This window comes from Cydia pomonella, chromosome 3, assembly GCF_033807575.1.
Source record: "Cydia pomonella isolate Wapato2018A chromosome 3, ilCydPomo1, whole genome shotgun sequence".
In the NCBI taxonomy this organism is placed as follows: domain Eukaryota; kingdom Metazoa; phylum Arthropoda; class Insecta; order Lepidoptera; family Tortricidae; genus Cydia; species Cydia pomonella.
In genome coordinates this window covers 27,884,099-27,911,477 of record NC_084705.1, presented here as the reverse complement: position 1 = coordinate 27,911,477, position 27,379 = coordinate 27,884,099, and the positions used below count along the sequence as shown (strand labels likewise).

Sequence of the window (27,379 nt, the reverse complement as noted above, 5' to 3'; positions counted from 1 at the left end):
AAGTGTTATTGTATGTATATACCCATACCGATTATGAATGATTTTTGAAACTTTGAATACAAAAGCGGAAACTGTTATTATTTACATTTAAATTAAGTATTCGCGAGTATTAATACAATGAGTATGTCTACGCGTTCAGTATATAGTGAATATCATATATTATCAGCTGTCAGTGAGTAGATTTTATCCACATGTGAAGATAGATAAAGCCAATATAAATCGTAAATGAAAACTTAAAGATTAAATTGACAACATAATCGTTCGTGGCCTAGAGGGCGCGACTACCTATTCGCGGCAACTTTTGGCCTTCTTGGCGTGCAAGAACGCCAAAAGTTAAAAAGAAAGAAGGCTTGATTGATTAAGACCAATCCACACCAGTTACGTGTTTATGTGCGCAATAAAGATGTGTATTGTATTCAGCAAAAAAATACTGTATAAAAATATTTTTCTCAAACTTGTAATGAAATGTTGACATGACTTACTTCAAATTAGGTCCGGAAATACCACATATCAGGTGCGATGAGTGAAGATGATATGTAAAGGAATTTCATACAACCTTACACACCTAGGCCTGTAAGGCAACGTTCTTTTGTTTTTAAACGCCAAATTATGGCACGTCTTGGCATTTAACCTAAATAACCTATAAGAAAAATTCTACCATGCTTTTTTTTCTTTTTTTGTCCGTTTTCTTTTTTTTCTTTTTTGTGTTTGCTAAATATCATTTCGGGGAGTCCAAAAGGGAACGAAAATGTGGTTATTTTTGCGCTACGACGTACGGTTTAGGAGATACAGCCCTGTGAAGTTTTTTTTACAGTCATGCAGAAATCTTTACAGGGCTGTATCTTCTAAACCGTGCGTCGTAGCGCAAAAATTATCACATGTTCGTTCCCTTTTGAAATCTGACGCACTGAATAACTTATCACATTAGAACATGAAACAATCATCATCATCATTCTTTTATTATTATTACTATTTCATTGCAAGTTTGAGAAAAGCACTATACAAATCTCGGCGAGAAACGGGGTTGCCGGCCGCGTATCTCTCCCTCGCTACGCTCGGCCGTTTATATCTACTTGGCCTGCAACCCTTCGTTTCCCGTCCTCTATAGTAATGTACTATTGATAAAACGACTAACGCGAAGACAACTCGTCTTCGTATCGTAATAGATAGTTCGTAACACAAACAATTCATTTTTATAGTGTTTATTTTATCCAATCTTAAAAAAAATTGATTTAAGTATTGCTTTCAACACAGTAGGTAGAGAAATAAACACTTGTCATACTACATCGTGTAGCGTCAGCTTTAACACGTCATGCGAAAATAGTGTGTAACCATCTGTAGGTATTCAGTATATAGTAATAGTGGTATAAATAGTCTGGTTAGCTAAAATTAGCAATATTTAAAATGGCAGTAATTAACGATAATACATGAGTTAAAGTATCAACTGGAATTATGTCATCCAAAATAATATCTTGAAAAACGAACATCGATGCGCGAAAAATATGTTTCGTTCTTATAGCTCAAAAATTAGTTATTCTTCTGGATAACGACTGTAGAAAGGGCTCTCAGCCTTTCTACCACGTTTAGCTGACCAGTATGTAAATATGTAAGAAAATAGATAAAACCTTCCTTTTTATAAGTAGTTAATTTTACACTTAACACAACGGTTCTACTTCGCACATCATTTAAATCACTTTTGTAGATCGGTAGAACTCAGAGCTGATAGTCAAAAAAGTCCATAAATCGCCAAAAGTGATTAAATTACATTAAAAAAAATGTTAACGTAAATTAAATAAGTTGAAAATGTACAAAGTCATCCTGTTTCATCCAGCGTCCAATCCAGCATCAGTCGTCTCCACTCCGAGCGCGACAAGGCCACCGCAGAGCTCGACAAAGCTCGGGAAGAGCTGGAACGCACCCAGGCGACTCTCGGCAAGGCGCAGCTGCAGCAGGATAAGCTGCAGGCCTCGCTGGACAACGCGCACTCGGAGATCGACAAGCTGCAGGAGAAGCTGGACAAGTCTGCTGCCGAAGTCAGAAAGGTATAAAAAAGAAATTTCTATATTTAATTAACCCTCCAAAAAAGTATTTCAAGAACTTCTGATTTACACGGCAGAATGCTGTTTTGCTGTGTAATTTACTATTATTTGCGAATCTACTGTATAAACTGCTGGATCGATTTTTATCAAAACAAAGCCACCGAAAGGAAACTCGCTTTCACGTAAAAAACCGCATCGAAATCGTTTAATCCGTTTGAGAGCTACGATGCCACAGACAGACATTGGCGTCAAACGTATGAGGCTTTCTTTTTGCGTCAGGGGTTAATAAAACTACTTCCAGGTAATTTCAAGACAAGGAACAAATTAAAAACTCAGAGATAATCCTCCCAGATTCATAGTTTCCTTTAAAAAAACTTACAACCATAATATACCGTCATACCAATATTTAAACTCTAAATTGTCAACTTTGTTTTAAAACAAATTAAAAACATTTCTACGCAAAAAAGTCATTCATACGCCAAGCTTATGAGCCGTCTTGGCGCTATAGGATCTTGTGACGACGATTTATCGTTCATGGCGTTCAAAGAATTAAATGATAACACCACAAATAACGATCCTCAAGAAAGTCCTTTGAAATACGACTTATTTGACTATTACTAGTCACGGACAGTGACTCTACCCACCAATAGCTAAATCCATCCTTCTCTTGCAGCTACAAGTGGACAGAGAGAAGCAATCGTACGACTTCGAATCTCTGCAATCCCAGCTCGACAAGGCTCTGGGCCAGGCTGCGCGGCTGCAGAAGGAAAGAGATACCGCACAACTAGACTGCGACCGCTACAGGGACAAGAACGACAAGGCACAAGTAAGTAGTTCTGTCTCTATCCTCCAGCTACAAGTAGAGAGAGAAGCAATCGTACGACTTCGAATCCCTCCAATCCCAGCTCGACATGGCGCTGGGTGAGGCCACGCGGCTGCAAAAGGAAAGAGACACCGCCCAACTAGACTGTGACCGCTACAGGGACAATAACGACAAGGCACAAGTAAGTAATTCTGTCTCTATATTCCAGCCACAGGTTCTCCAGTTGTAGGGCAAATATCCGATTTCAAATTCAAATAATTATCGAATACGAAGTGCGAGGGAGACGCGGGGGTTTTTAGTTTCGTGAGTGATGCGGATCAATTTGTGCCAATGGATCGCTCAGCGACATTCTCCGGTTATCATGGGGAATGTTCTCGCAAGAGAATATTCCCCATACAGAACGTTCTCGAGAACGGCACAACTACAGCTGGCCAGCAGTGCAGCGTGCATATTGTTGTAGAGCGTGCGTTGTAGAGCGACGTCCCGTTCCCACCTGTCACTCCATACGGAAACAAAATGAAACTTTCCGTCCGTGTGCGGCGACTCAAACAAAATATTAGGTATATTTATATATAGGCACTGCATTCTAGATTATGTCATTCGATTTTTTTCCGTTCTAACCATCTGAACGCGCGGCTGCGTTTTAGAACGAATGTCAGGTATTTTTCCCGTTCAGAAATGGAAAGAGTGCATTCAGGTTTCCGAATCCGTATTCCCAATTCTGCGACGTCCGAACGTCTGCGGCCAGCCTTAGGGGTGCCGATAAAGAAAAACTAAATAAAAGAGATACCTAATATACAAATAAACGTCCTTAAAAATTGTTACTTTGAGAAATCATAATTAAAACAAATAAAACTTGTATTTTTCTCCTTTAGATTAAACGGGGAATGGGGCGGACTATTTACATAGGAGTGAGAGGAGGTCAAAAACAGGCCAAAATCATCTTACGTAATAAATATATGGTACCTAATTGTATTTGCGAACTTTTCCCCTACGCTACATGTTTTCAGCTTTTAGGTACTCTATTTCAACTACAGTAGAAACTAGTTAGGTAAAATTTTAAACCAGTGCCCCACTTTAAATTAATTTCACGCGAATTGGTGTCACAGTCATAACCACGTCGCTAAAAGCACTAAAAGCATAAAGGCGTCTGCCTTTATAACGGAATAAAAGCTAAAATGGACCACTCGCCGGCAATATGTCACACTCACACGAGTTATGAGTAAGAAATCTGTAATAAAGCATGAGCGAGATGGCTGTGAGTGTGAGTTATAGACTCGAGTTTCTTATCACACTTGCGAAGAAAAAACTAAATTTTAAGCGAAATAATTTGAACACGTTCGCGGACGCGGATTTCATAGCATCCATTTTTGCACTACCTCCTGGTGACGCACATGCTATCAAATCCGTTACCTATACGTTTTAAATTTCTGCGTTGAGATGCTTACCATATTACTTTGTCCTTACTTATATCTATGGCTTCGTCACACTATAATAATATTCAACAACAAGTCTAGGACGTAACGTGGCGGTGCCGCAGAGAGGACTCCAAAAGTGGGATGTGACAAATATAGACGCTTTCGAGAAGTGGTGTTGGCGTAAAATGCTGCGTACATCTTGGACAGCTAGTACAAACTTCTCCGTTCAAAGTGAGCTTAACGAGCTCAACCTTGCAACTCGGCTCTCCACAACATGCCATGAGCAGGCCCTTTGAGTCTTCAGATAGGTATATTATGCGGTTATTAATGCATGATGGTGTAGAATCGCAACATTTTAGGTTGAATAAATGGCGAACGTGTTTGGGATGGGAAACGTATGAGATGGACACTCTTACAATTATATGCAATGAACTAGAAAGAAGTAGATTTTCTTCGACAAGGTCAGCAATAAGATTCTAAAGCAACCTAACGAACCTATCCTAACTGTCTATTGGTTTAATATGACTACCGTCAAAACATTACACAGGAACATTACGATCTGTCTGATCTTACGATCGGCCGCCGACATCTATATTCAAAAAAAGTTTATCGAAAAACAGCCTATATGTAGTTTGGCCAGGGACTGCCTCATTTCAAACGAGAATCATACTGTCTTTGTCTTACGCTAGTACCTACAACACTCAAAACAAAGGGATAAGTATAGTCTTATTGTTCTTATTTACTGACAAATTTGCTTTGCTAGACTGTAGATAAATTTTCTTTTTGCGCATTAACAACGTCCTTGCTTCTGCCAAAGTCGCGACCTATTTCGGTGTATTTAGGACGACATAAACACAGCCACCGAAGCCAAAAGGTTGTATGTAGCGACAGTTGAAAAGTGCAATGGCCGTTTTGGTATCGAGACAGGGCGGCGCCTGGCTGTCTGCTGGCAATTGTGGCTAGACCTATGTATGAGATGGATGGGTCTAATTTTTTGTTCTTATAGGAGATACGTTATAAGGAATATCTACCCTAATCTGTTATTTCTTCGAGATAAGAAATAAATGATAGAATTGATAGAGAATGTTCACATTGACACATTGCAAGTATGTTGCCTAGTAAAATTGCGTACCTACGAAGGGTAATACCACGAGTGTAACGTCAGTTACCAATTCTTGAGTGTCTGTATGTCTGGCGTAGCCCTAAATAACAGGTAGATATCTGGATACTTAAATTTGTTTAATTATTGTAAGAACACACGAAAGAATTGGTAACTGACGTAACAGTCTCGTGGAATTACCCCGAACAGATTCTTTTACCTTTTTCTTTCTGTCCGTATGCAATTTAACTACATAGACAACCTACTTGCAATGTGTCAATGTGAACATTCTCTATCAATTCTATCATTTATTTCTTATCTCGAAGAAATAACAGATTAGGGTAGATATTCCTTATAACGTATCTTAGACCATTATGTCTAGTTATTTTTTAGGGAGATACATGACGTAAAAAATTAAGGAAAGTGCTAATACTTTTGAATAGGTATTTGAATAGTATTCGCCTGATAGTAATCGCTTGCCATCAGGCAATTCGTCTGCTCGTCGAAAATAAAGCTGTAAGGAAAATTATTTTTATTCTAAAATCAAAATCGCTATTATCGTTTAGTTTTGTATAGAAAAATTAATAGAAGATAAGTAAATAGATACTTATTGTATTTTTGCTTTTGAAAGTTGACTACCTTAATATACCTATTTTTTTTTACAGAAAATACCTCATAATTTCTAAGACAGTTTATCTGCAGGTAGTCTTAAATAATAAAATAAAATAAATGTTTGGAGACAATCTTACACACCCCAAACACAATTAGGTTGCGTTGTTTTATCACAGAGTTCCTATGGCCACCTCCTGTCTCCATCATCAGATCAGCTTAATGGTACAATAATATTGCATTGTCATCGTACTTACATATGTATGCAAATTTTCAGCTTCTTCGGAAACCGGGAAGTGGGTCAAACTTAACTTGCAAGATTTGACACGTACATACATATCACTAGACGCATAATGACCTATATTACGAACGCAAAGGTACATTGCAAGTTAATAAAATGCTTATAAAGATAAAAGGTTAATTCTCGGAAGCCGGGGTGTTGCTCGACGGTTAATTTCGTAACTACAAATACGATGATGTAAAATTCTGAGCAGCGCGGTCTAGACCGAAGTTAGACCGATCTAGGTCATTGATCTACGTAAATAATGAACGAGCTCGAATAGCTCCGGCTATTTTTGATTTGTAGCCAGATAGTTACGGTTCTGGTTCGGAAACCTTCCTTGACGCTGCTAGATTATTTATACGAATGAGATTCGTTTTAGCTTGTACCTCTCCCAAACCTCAGTAAGCTAAGTGTAAAATAGTATTTTATGCTACCGTTGTATAAGCAGGGTAAAAAAAGGCGAGTGGTGTGGGTTACAATGTGAGCCGCAGCCTAGGGCGAAGGCGAACATTGTAAAGGAATACGCCACGAGCATTTTTTGACCTACTTATACAACGTTGCATACAATACTTTTCCTACGAGTAAAAAAATACTTTAACTAGTAGAATCATATAGGTAAACAAAACAAAAGTATACAGCTAAGATACGGGAGCATACCTTTGTACCCGCCCCGGCCCGGCTGGTCAGCCACATCTCGTAACCCATGTGATGAGGCCCTGGTACTTGCTCCGTACTAAATTAAATTTTTGGCCTATTTTTTTCGATTCTGGCCACAGTAGCCTATGGAGACTAACAAGCAACGCTAAACGGTCTTCTTAGTCTCTTGGTGTTGCTATATTACGCGTGTCAGGGGTGTTGAAGTTGAAATTGTTTCTACTATCCAACCAACTGAATATTTTGTAAGTTGGCAGCAATGCATATAGTTTGACGCTGTATTCATTTTGATTTTGTTAGGTTGGTAGCCATTAATCACAGGAACGTTATAGCGATTTTAAAGCACAAGTGCTGTTATGAGGCATAGAAAATATAGACTTTTCTTCACAACTTTTATGTATGTTCTTATATTCGTCTGCATGAATGTATAAATAACAGATAATAGTAGAGGAGTAGGAAAAATATTTATGTAAGTATGCACGGCCGTACCTTCAGTATTTATATAAAGGATACACAAAAATTGCAAACCAGAATAGTTTAGCATTTAGTTGAAAGTAAAATAAAAAACAAGTGTACTGATTATAGCGAATTATTCCCACTGTGTAAAGAAAAATGATTTCTTTTTTAATAATAGGTTCCTTTAAAAAACAATGCTCTCGAAATTCAGGACATTATATGTTAAAAAAAAACGTAGCCAATGCTCCTCTTATTTAGTAATTTAAAGTTTTAAACGGGTCTACCGAAATATAATTTCATTATTTTGACCTAAGTTTAATGCTCCTGCTAGGCTGAAAAAAAATCCAATCTTCTTAATTATTTTTCTCGCATTATTTCTATAAGCTAACCAGACCCGTTTCCAATATTCGCCGAATGGCGAAAATAAACAACAACTCAATAAAATCTAATTATATTTTAAAATTAACCTTCCCTATTAAAATAACATAACATTACGGACGGACAATTTTGCGACAAAATACGTATACAACTCCTTACTTGCTCATTCGGTGTCCTCATCATCATCATCAGACGAGGATGAGGAGAATCTCGAAGAGCGGTTCACGCGCCCCTCGCCGCTGCCGTTCTTGGCGTTGTATTCCTCTAAATCCTTCAAGTACTTCTCCTTCAACTACAATAGAAATTAAAATTTCAAAGATTTTAGTCGTACAACATACATAGGTAGATTACGAGATGTTACATAAATATTTCGGTATCACTATATCGTGTTTCTTTCGGTTATATATATAATTATATAATTTTGCATTAAACTTTTGCACCTAAAGTCGTCGTTACTAAGTCGTGTCCACCGCGCCATAGACTATACATAGGTGTTATGACAGACGCTGTCAAAGTAACCTTCACACTTTCAAGTAAGGTTTACATTAGCTCGCTCGCGCCCAGGCAGGACCTTGGCATGTCAGTGACGTTTTTGTTTATGACGTAAAGCGTTCAAAGGGTTAAGCATAACCGTCTGCAAACGATGCTATTAAGGTTAGAAATAAATTAAAAGTGGAAAAATGCACTGTTGCAGTATTTTTTTTCGTTTTTTATTTATTTCTAAGCTCCATGTAAACAACAAAATACACTATGTACAAAATAAGTGGTCGCTCGAGCGGGGCGTGCAGCGTAGCTTTGCGTAGCTGAGGGGGCTATATTTAATTTTATACGTTTTAATCAAGGGCAAATGCCATGGAAAAATTCACACGACTATATTTGCTGTAACTAAAACCTTCAAAGGTTAAACTTGGCTCGATAAAAACAATCAAGAAAACATATCTAACTTTCATTAATTCTTATTTCTTGTATACCGTTACGTTACCCTCCAAACCATAACACCATGCAGTTTAATTTTAGTATAATACAGCTCACTAGCTGTCACTATATAGCCGAAGGATCCAACAAGCAAAATTTTAAACAGTATTATATTTTTAGAGTAAATGAGATAAAAGGTAAAAACCCGCACGATATACCTATTCCGTCGTAGGTTTCGCGCAGCGAGCCATATCTTTAGTTTCCTTCTAATTTCCTGGCTTTACGCCCCACTTAACAAACAAATGCATACGTATGCGAGCGGCCTCAGTGCACGCTACTTTGACACTACCCGCTACGCTACCCGCTCCGCCAACAAAGATCAAAATAAGATCGAACGTACCATTCTAAACGTATAAACGTATCTACTTATACCAGCAGGCGGCCGATCATATATAGATATATCGTGCAACATAAAAATCTTTGTCTTGTTCCCTGATTCGACATAGCTCCTATTTCTGGACAGTTTGCCCTTCGGGTATCTGAAGAAACCTAACGAACCTATCGTAACTATCCATTGGTTTAATGTGACTGTCAAAATATTACATAGGAACAGATTTGCCTGATTTTACGATCGGCCGCCGACAAATCTAATGTTTTGAATGACAATCCCTATGACAGTTCATTCTGCTACTGAATTTCCAAGTCTCGAACACCTTTAAAATTTTTCTACTATCACCTATCCTATATTCATAATGGTTGGTCTTAGAGAAAAAGTTTACATGACAAAATATGTTTAATTTACCAAATCCTACACGACCCACAAATAAAAATTTCTTGTTATGTTAAAAAACAATTGTCCCTAGAACGACCCACCTTAGCCCCAACCAAAAATACAGTAAAACATATTTCTTCATCTATCTTTAAATTAATCCCTACTAAAAGAGGATTTGAGAAACTGTTAGGGAACATCATTCGACGCGTAAGATATAGTTTAACTGGTTAAACTTAGTGTTGGTAGGAATTCGAGTCTTTTGAGTCTGAATTTGAAGAACTCGACTCGTTTTTACGAAGCTCGGCGCTTAAAAAGCTTGCCAGTTTTTTAAGTCCCGAGGCGAGTCATTTATTGAGTCTTTTTAAGAGGACTCAAAAGGACTCGAGTCTCCGAATAAAGTCTCCGTCAACAATTTCATAGGTTTAACCTAAATAAGAGTAAAGAAATTGTGCGTTATTGTAAAATTTGTGTGCCTAATCCAGTAATGTATTACTTAAAGACAAAACATTTCGAAATTTTGCAAACAAAAAAATTGAGAGCTTTCTGAAAAGTCCCTACAAACGACTCGAGTCTCTAACAAGTTGAAAAGAACTCGAGTTTAGACTTAATATGTGTCTGAAAAACTGAGTCGAGTTTCTAAGCAGAGGACTCAAAGGACTCGAATCTTAACCAACACTAGTCAAACTTAGGTTTGTATAGTTCGTGTCATCCACGATGACGCACAGATTTGTCAAATCTAACCTTTAATAACATGACAATACCAATTAAGGCACGCGTCTTCGTGAATGACACGTTCTATAGAAATACAGCAAATACCAACTTTAGCAGCCTGTTCTTGCCACACACTCTTGTCGGCCAGGTTTTGCCACATTTGCCCTCCCAACTTGGCGATCTCCGTGACTTTGATGCCAGGGTTCTCAGCTTTGATCTGCTCTCTGACACTGTTCAGCCAGAGGAAATACGCGGACATAGGCCGTTTTGGTCTTTCTGACATTTTCACACTTTAATTTGCTGAAATTAATAAAAAATTAGCGCTAACAGTAGCAACTGGCAGAGAAAAGCATAACGATAGTAATATTGAGCGTAAGGATAAATTTTGATATAAATATTATACGAACCTATTTTAAGAACTATAAACATGCAAGTGACAGCTTACTTTTAAATGTATTTTATTTTTTAAATAATCTTCTAGTAGGTGACCAGTACTTATAAAATAGTTCTGATATTTACGACCCGACCATAGATAGTAGTAATATTTTAATGATGTCTATAACTTACATATATCGATATAAGTATATTTTAGACGATTTATCAATATCAAGCCATATGATTAGCATAGATTAATACCTTTTATTTTATCATAGATCGAAATCGCAGAGATAGTTTAAGTAAATATAGTTTTGGATTTTCTCATTTCAAACATAGATAGAGAGAATCATACTGTCTTTGTCTTATGCTTAGTACTAGCACCCAAAAAAAGCGATGAATTAGTTTTCTATGTTCTTATTTATTTTATTTTATTTATTTATTTGCTGAATATGGGTTTACAAAGGTGTACAATAATATATTTTAGTTCAACCATACCCTGACCAATTTACTGACAAATTTGGTTTGCCACACTATACGTTTGTACGTACATTTGATGTATGTACATCAATGTACAGCTTGACATGACCAATGATGAAGTATTGCAAAGAGAATATTCATTACGGAACAAAACGTCATTGTCATTTTGTCTGGTCTCAAAATTGGTTTTTAATGGCGGGTAATAATTACCTACGTATTTACTCATATTTTATACTTGCATAATTACAACTGCGAAAGAATTGGCATGGTCTGTGATCAGATAATTTTTTCTCTGATGACAGACCATGCCAATTCTTTCGCAAAAGGACTTCTCGTTTACGCATAGCCCAGTACCCGCGATAGTAAATGCACGAGTAAAACAAGTTCTCACCAAGTTCTCTGCCGCCCAAGTACAGTTAGTAGGAGGCGCCCATGTCCTACTTTAAAAGTTCTAGTTCTAAAGTTCTAGGTCTCCAGTAAAGTTGGTAGCTTCAAGTTCGTCCTAATTCACAGTTTAAAGTCAGTGGTAAGTGCATTTTGCCCCGACAACCAAATACTTGGACATTGGACAGTAAATACGAAGATTGTATTGCTTTCGTCCAAATTCCGTGGCGTGTTGCCAAACGCCGTGTGGTGGCTTTAGTTTTCCTAGATTAAATTTCCTACGACTCTTTTATATATGATTTTTCGGTTATTGCCACGAAATGCTAGACTTCGTACTTATTGTAAGCTTTATGCTTGTGTTGTACTATACTAGTACCCTGGTATTTTATATTATACAATGTAGGGTCATTGCGCTAGTTTCCGTCCAGCCTCTAGTTTTTGTCCACTTGACAGAGTAACGAATATTATATTTAATTTTTAATGCATAACTCGCGAAATATCATTTTATGTAGATAGACATATTGTTGCAATAAGTTAATAGGTAGGTTTATATCCAATTTCGTCATGTGGAGGAAAACTACAGCTGGACGGAAACTAACACAATGACCCCTATACATGCGTGTCTTAACTTAAGAATATTATAGATGTCATCGGCCTCGCTACGTATTTAAGACTTTGGTTACGTTAGTGAGACAGTGATCGTCGTTATTACCCGTTTCTCTCAAACGCTGCAGCATCTTTGACGAAATACATTATTTCAACTATATAAATATAAATTGACCAAAGAGGCAAACGTAGATAGTTTTAGATTACGAGTAACTACCCTTCACAATACGTCAATACAAAAAAAAAAATCCGCATAATTTTCAACATACCTTTATCTCTTTCAGGCCCTAGTAGCTCGCATCCAGAAAGAGCGAGACGCCGCGCTAGCGGAAGCGGCGAGCTGCCGAGAGCGCGCCGAGGCCGCCGCGGCCGCAGCCAATCGGGCCGCGCGAGACAGAGACAGCGCGGCCACCGAGCTGGACGTGCTTAGAGAGAGATGGGAGAAGGCGCATCAGCAGCACCAGAAACTTACGGTAAGGACTGATTCTACACGCTCTCCTAGCCTTGTCAGTAGTGACTCCGCCTGCGGACCAGAAGGTCCGGATTCGAAACCTGGTAAGGGCATTTATTTGTATGTGTGTAAGTATATAAGAATTTATATATGTATAACTATATGTTTTATAATTATCGACGCCTAGTACCCTCAACACAAACCTTATCTTACTTACTTACCTATAAATACTATAACTTAGCTATAATGGCGGTAGCCCGTAAGGATATTTCGGTTATCATGGGTATATAATATTGACTTGGTCTGTTCCAGATGGAGCGCGACGACGCCCTCACAGAAACTGAGATCCTCAAGGAGAAGCTCGATAAGGCACTCTACTCCACGCAGAAGACCATCGAGGAGAAGGAGACCGCCCACAAGGAGTACGAGAAAATGCTAGAAAAGTATGATAGGTACAATCTGTTCAATGTCGTCTTGTGTTGGTGGCGATGTCTGTCCTGTGACCGTGCTAACAAAACACACTTTAACTACCAGGTTATAATGACATCCATTCTATTTCAGATCACAGAATGAAATCTACAGACTCCAGAATAAGATAGACATTCTTGAAGCAGACAAAGACCGATTGGAACTCGAACTGGAGAAACACTTACACATGTCCACCAAATCGAGGGATGATCAGAGAAAGCTGCAAGATGAACTGTCAAGATTGCAGGAAATGTACGACCGAGCGTCTTTACAACTGGGCAGGACCAAAGAACAGGAAGAGAAGGCAAAGGAAGACATGGACAGGCTAAGTGTCGATATAGAAATGGTACGGGAGCGGTACGAAAAATCGCAGATAGAGCTCAGAAGGCTTCAAGCAGAAAAGGAGAAGCTTGTCGGTGATAGTGAACGTTTGCAATTCGAATACGACCGCGCGATGACTCAGTGCGGCAAGGCTCAGGCTTCCAACGAGAAAACGCAGGAAGAAATGGCAAGAGTGCAAATAGAGCTCGAAAAGATGTACGACAAGCATGACAAAGTATCCGCAGAACTTAGAAGAGTACAGGCTGAACTAGATAAAGTCAAACAGGACGCATCGGGCGCGAAAGAAGAGGCCGAGCGGTACGCGGCACGATACGGGAAATACCATGACACGAAGGAAGAACATGAAAGAACTAAGATGGAGCTGGAGCGACTTCGCGTGCGGTTAGAGAAGACCACGCTAGACCTGGAGCGCGCCCGCAAGGCCGAGGAGGAAGTCACCCGACTGCGCTCGGAGCTCGAACGCACCGAAGGCATGCGAGGTAAATACCAATTCGAACAGGACAAGTGGACCAACGAGTTAACGCGAGTGCAAGCTGAGTTGGACAAGCAACGCGAACGCTTCGACGCGGCGCAAGTTGAAATCCAGCGTCTACAAGCCGAAAAGGAGCAAGCAGAGACTAAGTTGCACGAGTCTAATATACAACTAGAGCTATCCAAGACTGAAGTAACGAAGCTAAGTGCGGCGTTAGAAAAGCAAAGGGCAGAACTTGAACGCGCTCATATTGAGTGCGAAAAGTTCCGGGATAGATGTGAGAAGCTTAAGCTACGATCGGATCAGCTCGACAAAGACAACGAGCGTCTCAAAGGTGAACTGCAGCAGATCGAAAGGATGAAGCTCCAGGCCGTAGCTGGAGACAAGGCTAGGACTGAGGACCGACTGGAGATCGAACGTCTTCGAGACAAACTTGAAAAAGCCATCCAAGCAAGAGATTCCACAGAAATGGAGGCCGGTCGTCTAGCGAAGGAACTAGAAAAGTCGCAGATACATCTCGCGAAATATCAGGAAACGAATGAGTCTACGCGAGTTGAATACGAGAGGATGACAAATGAGTTAGGCCGCATGCATGAACGCCTCGAACGAACGATCTTGGAGATGAGGCAGATTGAACAAGAAAGGGATGCGCTGCGAGCCGAGATCCAGAACACGAGGCGTAACATTGAACAGCAACAGCGAACCCTGGATCACCGAACGCAAGAAACCCTAGTAAAACTTCAGCAAGAATTGGCGCAGTCTGTCCGGGACAGAGAAAAGATGGCCTCTATATTAGAGCAGAGAGATAAACAGGCGGATGCTATTGAAAAGCAGATAGTCAAATTAGAAGCAGACACAAAGCAGTTGACAATTGAGCGCGACCAACTTGTAGCCCAATTAGAGAAGTCTCAAGACATGCTCGTGAACTTCCAACGCGAGCTGAACGCTTCGGAGGCGGAGCTACAAAAGCAGCGCGAAGAAGTCCGCAGACTGAAAGAGGAGCAAAGGAAGATGGCGCAGGACCAAGAGCGCGGTACCAAATCCGTCCTAGAGGGCAGAGAGCGTGAGATCGCTAAACTACAGCAACAGGTCCAGACTGTTAGTAAAGAGAGGGATACGATCAGACAGCGAGCCGAAGCGGCCGAAAAGCAAGCTCAGAAGGCCGGAGAAGTCGATAAGTGGAGAGCTGCCGTCGAACAGGAGAAGACCAAGGCTATCGCAGCGGAAAAGGCTTTAGCGGAATGTCAACAGCGTTTACAGTCGATAGAGAAACAGTTCCAGGCGCAGCAGCAGCAACTCGCGCAGCTGCAGCGCGCCGGTGGCGGCGACGTGCGCGCGCAGCTGGAAGCGTCGCAGGCAGAGGCGCGTGCCGTGGCCGTGGAGCGCGAGCGCTGTCAGGCGCAGCTTGAAATGCTGGTCCAAGAGCTCGAGAAGACACAGGTCAGTTGGAGGATCGCCTGGCGACGAGCGGCTGTTACGGCATCTGGTTGAATCGAGTTTCGGAGGCGTCAGAACTCTATGAACTTGATGAACTTGAATAGTAGAGTCTAGTTATAACGGTATACATAGTCCACGAAGTGTTTCAGACAATCGTCAGACTTTAGAAGGATACTTGAATATAGGTATATATGGTTGATATAACAATAATCGTTACAAATTCAGTATTTGGCACTTAATGCAATCGACTTAAAGAGACGACATAAAATTCAGAAAATTTCTAATTTCAGTATTTTCTTCAAGTTAGCTTTTTCAATGTATACTCTGGATCTCTTTTAATATAAATATAAAAAAAAAAATATAGAGACATTCTTACACAAACTGACTAAGTCCCACTGTAAGCCAAGAAGGCTTGTTTAGTTGGTACTCAGACAACGATATATATAATATACAAGTACTTAAATACATAGAAAACATCCATGACTCAGGAACAAATATCTGTGCTCATCACACAAATAAATGCCCTTACCGGGATTTGAATCCATGACGATCGGTTTCATAGGCAGGGTCACTACCCATTAGGCCAGACTGGTCGGATATGGATGTTTTTGTTACATCAACAGCTTAGCCATAAAAGTCAATTCTGTCCAGAATTCAATTATTGATACCATTTTTTAAGGAAAGAACAAATGCTTGGAATATTTGGACGTTCAATCAATTAATATTTTGTAATATTTCATGCACTGTGTATTTACTACACTCCAGATGGACAGAAACTCGATTGAACCGTTTCGCGTCGCGTTGTCGCTTCATTGCACCGGAGTTCGAGTAGATTTCATATTTTTGTTTAAAATCATCATCGCCGGTCATGTGTATGTATAGTAGCATGCCCCAGCCCGCTGGGATCCTCCAACATTCCTCATTATATGTTCCTCATACTTATGTTTTATTAGATATATTATCATGCAGTGTTGGTGATACATCGTGAATGTTTGGCAAATTGTTGCACCTTACATCTTGTCTTGTATTTTTGCACAAACCTTTGCAATGAAGTAGAATATTCAATCAACACTACTTTTATGGGTCAAAACACTCAACTAAATATATTTGAGCGTTTTAGGAACATGATTACAATTAGAAATTTAGAATTTCATTATCATGACAAACTTATGTAAATATTCTCTCAACTCACCAATTATTTTTTGAGTTCGAGTTCCATGGTTTATAATTCAATATCCTGTTATGTTGGGTGCAAACAATTCGCAAAAGCTTTGTGTACAACTAAATTGTTATCTTTCTCTTTTTCAGCATTCGCTACTGTCTAGTGTAAATGCGATCATTGTTCATCGTTGCAAATTAAAGATATTTTTACAAATTAATTTCTATCATTGACTTTGTTGCTGCGAACAATTTATATTTTGCAATTATTTGTAAAAAGTTATGCTTGTAGGTGTGGCTTTAAATATACCATTGTATTTTAAAAGTTCTTACAGCTTTTTGTAAGGGACGAAATTGCTACGCAGTATCAAATGTATTGTATCAGTTGTAAAAGCAATTCGTGTTGTAACGTTTATTCTTTTAATACACAAACTAAATGAGTATATTTTTACATAATCAACTAGTTACGCTGCTGTTAATGTAATGATTAGGTTCAAACACTGAAAGAGGATCAAACACTCATTTAGTTTGCGTTTAATGTTAATCATAAAATCACCTCAAAATCCGATTTCCAGCTCGATCTTCACGAAGCCAACAAGAAGCTACAGGCAGCTGGCGCACAGAACGCCAAAGCTGGGGAAGATACAGCCCAAGCTAAGAAGCACCTCCAAGAAGAATTCAAGAAGCTGGAAGACGCGAGAAGACAGTTTGAAGAACACAGGAAAGCGGTTGAAGCGAAAAGGAAAGACGTGGAAGAGAAAGAAAAGTCGTTAGCGGAACTGGATCGGCAGTTGAAGAAGAGGAAAGAGCAAATGGACCAAATGGAAGCATCTTTGAGGAAGGTAAGCTATATGACTATAATTAATTACACAAACATTTACTTACATTTTTGCATATCACAAACAGGACTTCGCGTAAGCACGACACTTCTAGAAAGAATTAATATCTTACAAGATACATAACACGCCAATTTACCGAACTTCCCGCGCTTTAAAAGAATATCAAGTGTATTATCTCGCTCGGGTTTTTCTCATTTGGCTTTTATGGACAGAAGACACCCTCCTTGTAACCTGTTTTAGTGAGAATATATAATATACATCAAATTAAAAAAAAAAATGATACAATGTTCCAGGCTGGCGGCAGCACGGCAGCGGTGACAGACTTGAACCGCAAGCTGACAGACACGCAGAAGGAAGCGGAGACGATGAAACAGCAGCTCGAACAGAGCAAGGAGGAGGCGGCCCGTCTCTCCGCCGAGACGGAGCGCCTGCTACAACTCGTGCAGATGTCGCAGGAGGAGCAGGCGCAGAAAGAGAAGCAGATGATGGAGATGCAACAGTAAGTCTTATCGTATATAATAGATACGCAAAAGAAAGCGGAGATGATGAAACAGCAGCTTACACAGAGCAATGAGGAGCTGGCCCGTCTCTCCGACAAGACGGAACACCTGCTGCAGCTCATGCAGATATCGCAGGAGGAGCAGGCTTGCCTTAACTGCCCGTCCAGACCAGAGTGCAGTCGCATGAGCGGGACCTATGCTCCAGGTTGGAAGTGTACAATTTCATAACGTCGGCGACCTGGTGAACGGATTACCAGGATCTGGCTACCGCAAACTTACCTCTTGACAACCTCACAGCCACTCCAAAGTGTTGCCCTGTTGTCGCACTTTGCTCACTTAATGAGTTGACGAGTCACCACCTGTATTATACGATTTTGAGACTGATGGTCAAGGTTCACTAGTCTCCTCCCATATCCCGATATCTAGTCCATCCAACATACACATCAATAGCCCATGACCTTAGTTCCCATAGCAGCACAAAAGTAGCAGCACTGGCGGGGACCATAACCAGAAGTATCATATTATGCGCTCTAGGATGGTATCCGCCACGTGGCGTCTAGAGACTGCTAACCATCAGGCGGGCCGTATGCTTGTTTGCCATCAATATAGTATTAAAAAAATCCTATCGATGTAAAACTAGAGTATATATCATTAGTGACACAAAAGAAGCGGATGATGGAGATGCAATTGGGAAATATTGTAGCTGTAGATGGACGATAAAATTTAACAGGACTTACCCAAGTTTTGTAATGTTTGACATTTCTTTTGTATTCGTCGCTCAATACCTAATACAATATATATAGCTATTACGGACAGTTTACATACTTATCGCTAAAAATATTTTGATCAATTAATTTGTAAATTTATTGATGGGAATTGAAATCAAATTTCAGGTCTATAAGGAACCTCCAAGCCAAACTGAAAAGTCAGCAGCAAGCGCAAGCACAAAGAGAAGAGGTAAGTTTTGTTTTAATTTTTACTGTTACTTCCTTCGGTTACTTGTTTCGGTTTCGAGTACAAATTTCTCAATTCAATCTGAATAATTTTCATATCAACAGATTAACTATTTATGCTTCTTTTCTTCTTTCATTTAATAAATCTTATTTTAAAAGAGAAAGTGTTTAACGATATGTTTTGCAAATAAAAATTTCCTCTTGTTGATTACACTCACTTACTAAAATGTAATTAATAAGTCATACATAACATCAGTGCTAACATAACACTAATTTAAAATGTTATATTTCCCAATGTTAAACTTTAGAAACTATTTTCAAGAAAGCCCGTTCACATTTTTCAATCCGGTATTAGAACCAAAACCTCTAATCACGGCATTGTTCGATATCACCTGAAAATTTCGATCGATATTACAAATAATATGTCATTCATGTGAAAGGGCTTTATGCAAGGAACGGAATTCGAACTCATAATCTTGGTACTGGCAAGATGCACTGCGACTAATAGCATATTAAGTTGAAGTTCGAATGCCGCCCCAGCCTCAAACGTTGTCCTAACCAGTCTAACCACTAACCCAACTAACTTTGTTTCATGCAGGCTGGACCCGCTGGCTTCCTCAAAAGCTTTTTCTAAGTTAGTCCTTCGCACCAAGACTGTCATTCATTTATTTGCTCTTTCGTTTACATTTGTTTGACGCCGACGGTTCCGTTAGCGACCCACGTCTTTCGGTAACGAGTAACACAAGTAAGCTTTACACTCGCAATTTCGTGTTAAGTAATGTTATCGATATCGGTATTGAGTATATAATGAAGTGTTCAGATAATAATATTCCTCTCTCGTGGTCGACGTCGAGTCCGTACCCTCGACGCGGCTTGTAACAGCACACAAATAATAAGATAATTATTAGTTTAGCGATAATTTTTAAGTGATGTTTAAAGAAAATCTAATAATCGTGTTCAGCGGGAATTATTTTTTAAGTATTGATAAAAAACAATTGTAAAACTGTTAAGTAATCATGTATTTAGATAGATCGAGTAAGTTGTCCACTAGTCGATGTTACCCAGCTTTCAAACTTGTTATGCGGAATATCAATAACTTTAAATAAAAAAAGAATCTATGTTGACTTTTCTCGAGTTATTTTTGAGTTTATATTGTTGAATTTTGTTGTTGAAGTAAAAACGGGCTGTTTATTGATTTATTTTTATTTTTTTCATCTGTCGTTTCCCCAAACACGGTAGGAACTGAGCCGGTCGAAGCAGAGCGAGTTGGCGGCCATGAGCGAACTCGCGCACGCCCTCGCTCACACCGACGGGTTGCGCTCTAAGCTAGAAGAGGGCAAAATGAAAATAATCGACCTAGAGATCGAGCTTAATGAGTCATCGCTTATTCTGTCCGAGGTACTAAAAATATCAGATAGCCAGGAGCTGACACAAATAAAAAAAAGCAAAAGCTTTTTCGAGCTCCAGAAAAGTGGTAAGGTAGTGGATAGGCTAGACAAGGGCAGATTTAGTAGGAGTTTTAATGATTTGAACATACTCCACGATGATAAAAGCGAGAAACCGAGCATGCCTAAGCTGGCTAGGAAGATCAGCAGCCTGTCAAAAGAGATCGCTGTAAAGAATTCGAAGATTATTGAACAGCAACGTTGCATATCTATACTAGAAGAAGCACTCCGTGAAAACAATAATATAGCTGAATTTGAACAACTACTAGCCGTAGTGAGAAGCAAAGATGAAAGAATAACTGAGCTAGAACAGATTATAAATAAGAAGTCGGGCACAATGAGGGCTGATTTCAAAGATAAGAGAATATTGGAGTTAGAAGACGCTTTGAAGGAATCATTTTTAATAGCAGCGGAAAGAGAGAAGGTTTTCTACGAGGAAGAACAAAGGAGAATAGCAACTTTACAGAAGGTAATAATAGAATTACGCATATTGACATATTTGTCTCTTCGTGATTAAGTATTTTATCATTATGATTGTTTTAATATGAAGCACGGAGGCTGAAACATCTGATCTAGAGGATCAAAATGATTTTTTGGATGTTTTTTGCTCAGATACCTGTTTTATGGCCTGCCATAAAACAGGTATCTGAGCAAAAAACATCCAAAAAACCGACCCCTGGGTCGTAACATGAAACTTATCTATCACGAAGAACACAACTTGAATTACTCAAAAGAATTTCGAAAAATGTTTTTTTCTACAGTACCTCTGTAAATCTTATTTTACTGAAAGTTCTCCTCAACTGACCCAAAATTTCTAACATTCCAGATGAGAAAGATGGAACAGCGTATCCGCTCCCTCCAGAACGCGTCAGTCATGAACTGTGGCACATGTTCCTCTGTCCTGAGGAGGTTAAAACAATTGGAGGACTCTCTGGGACACTGTGAGAGGACGAGGGACGCGGCGCTCGGCGAATTAGCGCATATCATGTAAGTGAATTCTAATCTAAAGAAATAAAAATTCAACCGTAGAATCACAGTTCGACTTAACAAATAAGTACCTGCAATAATTGTAATGTAATGGTAACTTAACATTTTTGCCCGACTGCACCAGAATGTATGTCCATTTCTTTGGCAAGCCCTGCAGCCCAAACGGCGGGATGGTTTTTGACATATGAGGTGTTGAATTCGTCAAAATTGTGGTAGTAGGCTAAGATATACATTTGAATGAATTTAAAGTGGCGCCTGCAAATAAATAAAGGGGGGATGTTTTTTTCTAACCATAGCAATATAGGTGTCAAATAAAAGCTAGTGAATAGATCATTTCAAAAATATATGTAAACAGTCAAGCTTTTGTTTTTATGATTATAATTCCTCATGTTCTTCTATAGTCAAGACATCTTGAAAGGAGCAATAAGCGAGAAAGACTCCCAAATCGCCGAGCTGGAGGTGAAAGGGGTGCTGAGCGAGGTCGAAACGGAGAGATGCAACGCACTCAAGAGCGAGCGAGACAGGCTGCTAGAAAGGCTGAAAATTGAGGTACCATATAAAGTCTTTATAAGTACATAAATACTTAACTACTAATGTATTTTTATAAAATCATTATCTTAACTAAGTTTGATTATCTCAAACTGAATTTAACATTTACCATCAATTTTATGATTCAAATAACAACATTTTCGTTTACTCAATAACGCCTTGCAAAAGCAACTATTATTATCATACATAGAACATAGAGGTTAATTATATTTTCTACTCGTCCACTGTAATGGTCAAGCTTTTCAATCTCGTATCTTACTTAGGCAACTCACCAAGCTACGACTCCACTGAAAAACTCTCTATTGTATAAAATACTAATTAGAACGATTGATCCTAAATCATGTCCGTTGCAATTTTTTATTTATTAGCGGCAGTAGATTTTCATGGCGTTTCAGGTTAACAGGACCTTCACCAAAAACCTGGTATTATCCATCATAATCTACTTGTCTAAAAAAGTTCATGAAAGCGAGGCGGTTGAAAGCCTTGAATCATTATTCAATTTATGATGATTATAAAACATCGGTTCTTGTTAAGAACCTAAATGAGTACCTCATATAAATTATTGATATCAAAAATAATTGTATTCCGAATTTCAGAACGAACACATAGTGGAGGTGCAGCGCTCGTTGTACCAGGCGCCCATACCCGCCGAGGAGAGCGCGCTGCCGGACCTCGCGCTCGCCGACGAGCTCATCGCCGTCGACAATGTAATACTTTGGGTACTAGCTCCACAATATAGAGAACGGTTTGGGCTTGCCGAGTGGGTTTGACTAGCTTGACACACTATCACAGCAAGCTTCTACTTAAGCGTTCCACTACAGAACACAGATAACCTTTCCACCTTCTGTCCACCTTGTAAGAGGTCGGTATGCACAGCGTTTCTCTATTCTTGGCATTGGTCTTATTTCTAATGCCCCGACATCCAATCTTTTTGGGATATATGATATGGCGTAACACTCGCCTACAAGCTCATCGTCGTCGACAATGTAATACTTTGGGGTGTTTGGCCACTAGCTCCAAGATATAGAGAACTTTGCCACCGAGTGAAACACAAATTTTTCACATCAGCCAACATAAGGATTACTTTTTACTTTATTTTGATTACTTTACGACACATGTAAATGAAAGATAAAATGCTACTTTCTCATCAGTTTTCGAAGTACCAAGAGAGCCTTTACTAGCTGGTGTGGTGAAAAAAAATCTTTCTTGAGTTGAAACCTCGGTTGTTCTAAATAGAACAGGAAAAATCTTTCTCAAAATAACATTGCTCCTTTCAAGATGATTAAAAATTCGTTCAGCATCCTTATCAACCACAGACAAGAGGTTAAAATAGACTTTCATCGTAATTTAAAGTATCGAAAAGATTCAAACGATTTGAGAAGAAATGCTACCTAGTTGGGTCCGCGGTAAGCTCGGCTGAATTTTACCTTCCCATACAAACAGTTTCATTCTCATTTTAAAACTACGTGTTGGACTGCAATAAAACTTTGCATACTTATACAATACCATGAGGTATCTATGCCTGTGATTAGTTTATATATCTCAAGCTTATAGAACAAACGAAATAGAGCAAAAACAAGTTTCGTATGGAAAACTTAAATTCGCTGTATTTTTTTACTATGTTATCTGAAGCTACATAAACTAATTACAGGACTAGATAAAACCTCATCCTATTGTAAGAACAAAGTTTCAGAGCAATCTAGCTAGTCGTTTTATAATGAGAGATTAACTACGTTTATATGGGGAACCGATCTTGCTGCGGACTCTTAAGCAAACCTTCGATAGAAGTGACAGGCAGAAAAGCTCAGGAAAACGTCAGACAGTAATTTATATTTTTACACACTTTTATTTAGCTTTACTGCGTATATTTGTTTAAATTATTTATACATTTATATACGAATATGGGCTTCAAATCTTCTAAATTAAAGAATCACTTCCTGGAATCTGATTCAGTTGAAATTTGGAACTTCCGTGATTCCGACGATAATACAATAATATGCTAATCTTTGCATGTAGATCTGATCTGATGATGCAGTTGTAAGGTAGCAAACGGAACTCCTCGATGGAAAAACAGGAACACATCGAAAACATCGAGGCCTAAAGGCTCATCAGAAAGGTCTCGATAGAATACGTACCTACAGTCAGCAATAAATATGTATGTTTAAATTTTTTTTTACAGTAAATTAACTTGTTACTATTAGGGATCTTATTGTCTGTCCGTCGAATGTTTCCTAATAAATGACGTTACGAAGGTAAGTAATAAGACGACAAGTTGCAGTTTTTTTCTAATGAGTTTGTGTTTGTGTGTGTGTGTGTGTGTGGGAGTTACAGATGTGCAAGTTGGAAAAGTTCTTAGGCCGCGTAGCCAACATGCAAATCGCTTACGCTCCGGTGCGGTCGAAACGCAACTGTCACTTTTGCACTAATATTGAAGAGTGATAGAGAGCCACAATTGTCGAAGCGATAGCGGTTGCCATCTTGGCTAGGCTGGCTGAAATTTATGAAAATTTCACAGGAAAAGAAGGAAACCTTCATTTTAGAAATAGAAGATTTTGAGCCATATACTAAGATATGAATAGTTCGTCGCAATTTTGTAAACTTCCCTACGGCACTTCAATATTTGGAGTTCATCATCATAACTATATGTACTACATACGCCAAAGAAAGTTTAAAATGTATTTATACACGCTTTATATCATTCATTGCAACCGACTTGTGTATTTTAAAGTTTGGTTAGGATACATTTGGCATACAAAAATTACTAAATTCGGTTAAACTTTACAATAAGTACTTACACTTAATTTAAAAAATTAGGCAATGTGTGAATATATTGCCTCGTGGAGATAATTAAAGTGATCACAGCGCACGATGTATAATAATATTACTTGTAATTTGTGAAAATTCGATTCCAACAATCGATTGGGTTCCAAATTTACTAGGCGGCGCAACATTCACTTTGTCGCTCGCCATAAAGACGTCAAAGCGTCTTATTCATCGTTCGTTCGTTCGTTCATTCGTCAAAGGTTATTCGTATAAAAATACAAGCAAATTGTGTCCTTATGGTAAGCGACAAAGTTGGACCACACACTACACTTCGATACATATAGTCAATATGTTACTTAAATTAACTTCAAAGTGCAAGATGTGTAAAGTCTAAGACAAATTCGCACCTCGAATTTGCCAACTGACTGTAGATTATGCGGTAAAGCTTAGTTCGGACTACGTTACAGTCAATACCTGCTTAATTCCATTAATTGACACGGTGTGTTTCAGGAGGAGGATATCCCGGCGACCGTGCTGTGACGTCACAAAGCTAAGTTTTCCAATACGTTTCAAACGTAGACACACGCACCCATCTCATCCGCTACCTTACCATGCTTTTCACTTCAGCCTGAAAAACGCCCCAAAAAACGCTTGCTCCGAACGCGTTCCGAATTTTAAATTTCGAACTGACCAACTGTTTTTTTATTTGTGTAAATAAATAAGTTTTTAATGTTTGTTTTTTTATTTATTGTCTGACGTGGTTTCTTTCACAAGGTCTCAAAATAAAATATACGATATTTTTTTAATAAATCGAACCAAATCATTTTATAATTATATAATTAATTACCTAATGCACTTGTTAACGAATTGTATACCTTTAGAGCAATAATTTTAAAACTTACCAGTACCTATTCTAGTTAAATTTTCACACTCGGTGTCTATTTTTATCCTATTAATTAGTAAAATATATTACCGTTTTTACTGCCTCCATAGTATTTATTAGGTACACGATTGTTTCCAAATATAATAGTTAAAATTATTTACCTATTTAAATGCATAAAGTAGGCGAATCGAAAACTTTCAAGACGTAGGGTAGTTAATAACAGGTTTTATTTAATTATAGCGAAATGATGTATTATTATTATTAACGACAGTGCGACGTTGCCGAAGTTATGTTATCAAATATTGCAATATAATTAAACAACGATTTGATTTAATAATATGGCTTACAAATAAAAAACATATCATGCACAAATTGAAGACAAAATGCTGACAGTCTGCATATCATTATGGAAATATACAAAATTAGACTATCCAATAAAGTTTTCGGAAATGTCAAAGAGTTTTACATAGAAAAATACCCCCGGACTGAATTTTTCTAATTTCTGTGTGTCAAGCCAACGATGTCAGTAGCAGCAATGAGCAAACGTACTTGAAAACATATATTCAATCTTTTTCTTTAAAGTGAGATTGGTAGTGTAAGAAAGAGATGACTGGATTGTTAAGTGGTCTATCATAAGATACTTTACTTCGGGCAAAGATACCTACCACTAGGCCATATAATAGACATTAAAAATGTATTAGGGACATCATTGGCTGGCAACCATTAATGACGACCATAATTGTTACCTTTGACATTTGCGTTAACAAAGGATCGTAGCTTCTTATTATTATGTAATCTCTTAGGGAGAATGTTGAAACTATTTTTGTGAAATCAGAGACTGTAGCATGCTACCTCTCTCTCACCCACATATAATTGTAACTAATGTGAGAGAGACGACTAGCATGCTATCGCCACACGCTTATAAGTCAATCAAAGCACTGCCTTATTCTAAGTATAAAAATGTTTTTCGTTAAGCGAGATAAGCAATAAACGACACTGCCCTGTTCACGCCAATTTCATTCGCAGGAGAGCGAGCAAGACGCAAGTATGGTGTGGATATTTCAGGTTCCTTCCTTCTTTTACTTCACAGTAAATTATGGTTGCTAAGCACAAAGAATGGCCTACATTGACGTGCCGTTTTCTATCTAGAGATAGATCGCATGCGCATAAAAAAAAAACCATTTATTTCGGACAATGGGAATTCATATAACGAGTAGGTACAACATTAAAACTTTTAAAATTATCAATTTATTTCAAAACATGTTTAAAGTAAAATTTTATAAAATTACAACAATGTTTGAATTACAATTAAAATTTAAAACAATTAAAATTAAAATGAATTTAAAAATATATATAATATTATTATTTGTATGTCTTTCCATATCTCGGGATCATGGGGTCCCGGACCTTTGGGAGGCATACGTGGGGCCGAAGCCAACAGCGCAGAGTCCCTTTTAGACAAATTCGATGTTATGTAATACACCAGCGGGAACCCATTCACGGGTACAAATAACCCGTAAATCGGTGCCAGCTGATATAGGGGCTATTGTAATTAAAGTAGAGAAGAGGGCCGGTTATGGTGTTGAAGATTGGCTGGTCAAAAGATTGGGCTATTGTAAAGAGATCCGGACACCTGCCATAACAATGCTTAAACACGTTATCGAGGCAGGCGGTGACTTGCCGCTGACTAGATGGGCCCCTGAAACTGCCGTTGTAAAGACGACCAGGAGCAACACCGGTGTGAGCGGCTCAGGGGTGTCGAGAGGTGTGCGCCGCTTTCTACCCAGTGGCTGATAACAGCCACTGTGCCAATTCACGCCTTATGCATCTTTCACTTCCACCCCCGGAGCATATAGCTCTAACGATTCCTCTCTGGACGGCCAACGAAGGCAAGCCAGAGCTGAGAGTCCTGTTGGCTGCTGTCCTCTTGGGGTCCACTCCGACCGAAGAAAACACGCCGGAGACGGAGACCCTGCCCGACTCTCGGGAGCACCCGGATCCGTGGGGTCGTTACTCCCCAACAGCTCGCCACAAGCTGCCCTGCGGGCTTATTATTATTATCATTATCATTTATTTATCTTGGGTCTTAGGTTAGGCATTTTATAATATGATCATAAAAGTAAAATACAA

General features: G+C 38.8%; 2 protein-coding genes and 1 long non-coding RNA gene across 4 annotated transcripts in view; 1 reads left to right on the top strand and 2 right to left on the bottom strand.

Moving 5' to 3' along the window:
- Window positions 1-25,100, top strand: part of LOC133516468 (plectin-like) — a 92,947-nt gene extending 67,847 nt beyond the window's left edge. Inside the window, exons 8-20 of one of the 2 annotated variants that reach the window (XM_061849426.1) lie at window positions 1,832-2,042; window positions 2,713-2,865; window positions 12,287-12,475; window positions 12,766-12,896; window positions 13,015-15,175; window positions 16,906-17,172; window positions 17,463-17,668; window positions 18,563-18,626; window positions 19,862-20,536; window positions 20,894-21,054; window positions 21,456-21,603; window positions 22,200-22,322; window positions 24,877-25,100. In XM_061849426.1, the coding sequence (XP_061705410.1) occupies window positions 1,832-2,042; window positions 2,713-2,865; window positions 12,287-12,475; window positions 12,766-12,896; window positions 13,015-15,175; window positions 16,906-17,172; window positions 17,463-17,668; window positions 18,563-18,626; window positions 19,862-20,536; window positions 20,894-21,054; window positions 21,456-21,603; window positions 22,200-22,322; window positions 24,877-24,906 (4,519 nt within the window). In that variant the 3' untranslated portion in view covers window positions 24,907-25,100. Of the gene's footprint in view, window positions 1-1,831; window positions 2,043-2,712; window positions 2,866-12,286; window positions 12,476-12,765; window positions 12,906-13,014; window positions 15,176-16,905; window positions 17,173-17,462; window positions 17,669-18,562; window positions 18,627-19,861; window positions 20,537-20,893; window positions 21,055-21,455; window positions 21,604-22,199; window positions 22,323-24,876 lie in introns of both variants that reach the window. The other variant, XM_061849427.1, reaches the window with a different exon arrangement.
- LOC133516485 (uncharacterized) overlaps window positions 1-27,379 on the bottom strand; it is a 469,629-nt gene that overhangs the window by 408,926 nt on the left and 33,324 nt on the right. The window lies entirely within an intron of this gene.
- On the bottom strand, window positions 7,817-10,688 carry LOC133516469 (high mobility group protein D-like). The gene is made up of 2 exons (XM_061849429.1): window positions 10,267-10,688; window positions 7,817-8,051 (listed from the first exon to the last, which is right to left on the bottom strand). Exons 1-2 carry the CDS (start codon window positions 10,438-10,440, stop codon window positions 7,923-7,925), a joined length of 303 nt encoding a protein of 100 aa, XP_061705413.1. The 5' UTR covers window positions 10,441-10,688; the 3' UTR covers window positions 7,817-7,922.

Bases quoted from the DNA above. Each gene is read 5' to 3' on its own strand.
- LOC133516469 (XM_061849429.1), bottom strand. From the start codon at position 10,440: ATGTCAGAAAGACCAAAACGGCCTATGTCCGCGTATTTCCTCTGGCTG. The intron at 8,052-10,266 runs GTTGGTATTTGC...TTTCTATTGTAG, and splicing joins GGCAAGAACAGGCTGCTAAA to TTGAAGGAGAAGTACTTGAA.